The 4,981-nt window shown below is 41.7% G+C and overlaps 1 protein-coding gene across 1 annotated transcript; it reads right to left on the bottom strand.

The window, feature by feature from the left end:
- Positions 1–3,817: 3,817 nt before the first annotated feature.
- Positions 3,818–4,611, bottom strand: SARC_08062 (hypothetical protein; the record flags this gene model as incomplete). The annotated part of the gene is made up of 2 exons (XM_014297970.1): positions 3,818–3,949; positions 4,556–4,611. Coding segments are annotated over 2 exons (188 nt in total), but the record flags the coding sequence as incomplete, so codon positions are not given.
- Between the last annotated feature and the right edge of the window lie 370 nt (positions 4,612–4,981).

Below are 4,981 nucleotides of genomic sequence, written 5' to 3'. Positions count from 1 at the left end.
AGCAGCTAAAAAAAGACAGGTTATGCTTTGGGTACTACGTGCGTGTGTTGACGAGATAGTAGACCAAGCACTTAACAGCTAGGGATAGAAAGGTTACGCTGTGGGTAGTACGTGCGTGTGTTCACGGAATAGTAGACCAAGCACTTGACAGCTAGAGATAGAAAGGTTACGCTGTGGGTAGTACGTGTTTGTGCTTTAGCGTGCGTGTGGCGAAGGGATAGTAGACTGAGTATTTAGCAGTTAAAAATAAACAGGTTATGCTTTGGGTACTACGTGCGTGTGTTGACGTGATAGTAGACCAAGCACTTAACAGCTAGGGATAGAAAGGTTACGCTGTGGGTAGTACGTGCGTGTGTTCACGGGATAGTAGACCAAGCACTTGACAGCTAGGGATAGAAAGGTTACGCTGTGGGTAGTACGTGGCTGTGTTTTAGCGTGCGTGTGGTGAAGGGATAGTAGATCGAGTATTTAGCAGCTAAAAATAGACATGTTATGCTTTGGGTACTACGTGTGTGTCCTGTAGGAAATCTATGACAAAGTACCGAACCGCAAAAAACAGTTAGATTACTCTGTGGGAATTACATACGTGTGTTGAGTGAGTGCCATCCAATTAAAATAGACAGCGTACGCTGTGGGCAAGGTGGGCTAGTCTTGAAGCACCCAACAGTTCCTAACAGATAGAAATACAGAGGGCGCACATACGTGTCGTGAAGGTGTGCGAGACCAAGCATCAAACAGATAAAATATTATCGTGCCAATAAGGCTTTTACATCAACCATCCCATAAAGCTCCTATAAGAAAGATGACTGGTAGACATGTATTCCAACAGTCCAAGCGCTGATTGGAATGTTTTCATTCCGACATATAGACGTCTGTGATCTATTAAACCCAGCCAGCGCGAGGAAAAGTGTGTAGTATTGTGTATTTGTTGCTCTATTGCTGTTCTTGAGTGGATGTGCACAATAGGATACCATGACAACGTGCTTTATGCGCAATCGTGGCAGATAAAAGTATTAGGTCTGATGGTATACATACATTGAATGGCTTTTGTATGTGAAACAATAGTATTAAATAGACAAGTACATGATAGACACGAGTTTAATGGTGGCAGATAAAAACTTTTAAACCGGAAAACAGCCATAAAACAAACAGCATATAGTCTATATTGTGCAAATTTTAGAGCTTTGTCGACAATTTATTTGAGCTTAATGGCTGAGCTATAAAATCATACACGTATACCTATGGTGTTCATACATCATAAAATTTATATATGTACAAACGACAGGGATATATATATAATGCATATGAGCTTTATGAAAGTAAATCCGAACCCTTAGTCCTGAAACTAGGTACCATTTATACCCATGCATCTATATGATTCACCTACAATATATGGTTCATGCACGTACACACTATACACGTATGTGTATATTGGCGTGTGCGGAGAATCGAACGTTTCAAACGTTTCGAGTATGTATTGCATACCAGCGCTAAAATTTCTCACGCAGTGGTTTTGGCCTCACACATTTGGTACTGTTTGTCACTGTCTACAATCACCCCATACGACATGGTGACTGAGTCCATACGAAAGTAATCTAGTATATTGCTCCAACTGTCCAATACCCTGTAGGGTTTTAGAGTTTTTAGGGGGTTTATGGGGGGTTGAAACCCTAAAACCTGGACCCATAACATCATACATTGTGTACCCTATAACTACTCCCAACAATTCAAAGCCTCCTGAGGTTGTTTATTACATCGCATGGATGTCGATTAAGCACATCATAGTTTCTTTCACATGGCTCCTCCCCGAGTGCACCACCAGTGCTGGTTTTCTTTAGGCTGGCCCGCCAGACATCCTACACCTCTTTAATTGTCCGTCCCCACCACAGAGTCGTCCCAGACCTACACCGTCATCACTAGAAAAGGAAGTTCCTATGTCCCAGGCAAATTCGCTCTAATTGTCTACTTCCACTCTAAATAAACGCCATCACAGTTAACGGTGGACGTTGTTAACAATGGGGAGACTCTGAAAACTAATCGAAACATTGCAAGTAATGCAACGGGGAGTGTTCTTCCTCTTTAATTGTCTATTACCATCGTATGACCGTTGCACACCTACGCCATGGCAGTTAACAGTGGACTTTGCTAACAATGGAGAGACTCCGAGTACTAATCGAAACATTGCAAGTCATGCAACGGATAGTGTTACTTCTCTTTGATTGTCTATTACCATCGTATGACCTTTGCACACCTACGCCATGGCAGTTAACAGTGGACTTCGGTAGCCTTGGGGAACCCTGGTTCTTAATTGAAACAATGCAAGCCATACAACGGAGAGTGTGCTTACTCTTTAATTGTCTACTACCATCGCACGACCGTTGCAGACATTAGCCATTACAGTGAAGATTATACTTTGGTAGCTTTGGGGATACCCTGATTCCTATTTGAAACATTACAAGCCATACAACTGAGAGTGTACTTTTTCTTTAATAATTGTCTACTACCATCGTATGACCGTTGCAGACCTAAGCCATTGCAGTGAAGATTGTACTTTGGTAGCTCTGGGGATACCCTGGTTCTCGATTGATACAATACAAGCCATACAACGGAGAGTGTGCTTCCTCTTTAATTGTCTACTACCATCGCACGACCGTTGCAGACCTACGCCATGGTAGTTAACAGTGGACTGTAGTAGCTCTGGTGAGGCAGATCACCGATAGACTCGGTACCAGCCAAGCCATAAACTGAAGAGTGTGCTTCTTTAATTGTCTATTACCACCGTAGCGCACCAAAGTAACGGCTATCGTCAATAGCAGTGACGTGAAGTAATTCATCCATAAGCGAGTACTGATTGCGTATAGAGACAGCACTGCCCAACCATACATCGAAGAGTACGTTTCCTCGTTAATTGTCTACTACCACCGCAGAAGCTATAACGAAGCAACACATATCTTCAATAGCAGCGAAGCTACCTTTCACGTGAGTGAGCGATGGTTGCGTATAGAGATGACACAGCCTACAACTGGAGTGGCCACGACCACGTGCACACGCACACCTGTCTGTGAGAAGTAGAACAAATCAGGAGGCAGATATTCAGCAGACGGAAACACCAGTATGTGGAGTGCGATAGCTGGAGTGGGTGATGTCTATATCTCATGCACCTAAGTTTATATAGCGGTTTGGTTCTACTTAAGTTCATATTGGGGTACGGTTTTACTTAAGTTTATATAATGATTTGGTTTTACTTAAGTTTATATAGGGATTTGGTTATACTTAAGTTTATATAGGGGTTAGGTTTTACTCAAGTTTATACAGAGGTTTGGATCTACTTAAGTATATATAGGGCTTAGGTTATACATAAGTTTGTATAGAGGTTTGGTTCTACTTAAGTTTATATAAGGGTTAGGTTTTACTTAAGTTTATATAGGGGGTTGAGTTTACTTTTTATATAGGGGTTCGGTTTTACTTTTTATAAAGGGGTTCGGTTTCACTTTTTATATAGGGGTTAGGTTTTACTTGAGTTTATATAGGGGTTTGGTCTGAGATAGTATCAGTGTGTGTATGGGAGCACCGATGGGCCTGTCACACGAGAACAGATGTATGTCCTAGCAAACCCCTTAACGCATGCGCTATCGCTGAATATATCGGTACAACAGATTAGACGTGGTCGACTACTGTGCGTGTAAATACAATAGGAGTTTATTCGTAACCATCCATGGTTTTGGGCCACACAGGCATGTACGTATGCTCTATATACCCAGCTACACACAGGCGTGTACATATGATACACATACCGATTTCTAACCATTTGCACCCGCTAGCAGCGCTCAAACACTTTGTACAGCTCAGGCAGATCAGCTAACACCACCAACGTGCCGTCGTCATTGTACGACGCGTGCGGCTGCAAGTGACGCTTTATGGCAGGGAAGAGCACATGCTCAACAGTCCACTGCAAGGGGGTGTGGATACGTGCGTTAGATAGAGTGTAAATGAGAAGTATTATATATAGTGTACATGTGTGTGTAATATATAGTGTACATGTGTGTGTAGTATATAGTGTACATGAGTGTACAATATATAGTGTACATGTGTGTGTAATATATAGTGCACATGTGTGTAACATATAATGTACATGTGTGTGTTAAATAGAGTGCTTATGTGTGTGTGATATATAGTGTGCATGTGTGTGTAACATATAATGTACATGTGTGTGTTAAATAGTGTACATGTGTGTGTAATATATAGTGTACATGTTTGTGTAGTATATAGTGTACATGTGTGTGTAATATATAGTGTACATGTGTGTGTATTATATAGTGTACATGCGTGTGTTAAGTATACTGTATATGTGGGTGTAATATATAGTGTACATGTGTGTCAAATATATAGTGTACATGTGTGTGTTGTGTATATTGTATATGTGTGTGTAATATATAGTGTACACGTGTGTGTAATATATAGTATACATGCTCGTGTTAAATAGAGTGTACAAATGTGTGTATATTTGGGATTGTTATTCACAATCCCTTCTCCATTGACACAGCCATTCACTTACCCGCCATCCCGGTTTGCCAGCGCTGCCTGACAGTGCGTCTTCACTGGGTGTGGTCTCTGTATAGGGTTTTGGGGTTTTGGGGTTTTAGGGTTTTGGGGTTTTAGAGCTCAGGTAGTTCAGGTGGCTCAAGTGGGCGGTAGGCGGTAGATGAATCCAGGCATATACATCGTAGCTCAGAGCTTAAACTCTAAAATTTAAACCCTAAACCTTTACAACCCCACATGAAAAACTCAACCGATAGCTTACACAGGTAGCCTGGGACTGGCGCATACACAAAATGCCAGATGTGCAGACGAGGTGTCAAAAGTTTTAGGGTTTTAGGGGTTTAGGGTGTTGATTACCTACACAGGCACAATAGCACGTACGCACGACAATGTATATGAATTATATATATACATGTACACACACACACACACACACACACAC

This window comes from Sphaeroforma arctica (assembly GCF_001186125.1).
Source record: "Sphaeroforma arctica JP610 unplaced genomic scaffold supercont1.689, whole genome shotgun sequence".
NCBI classification, from domain to species: domain Eukaryota; class Ichthyosporea; order Ichthyophonida; genus Sphaeroforma; species Sphaeroforma arctica.
Note: the sequence above shows the minus strand (reverse complement) of the source record. Positions and strands in the feature narration are given on the sequence as shown.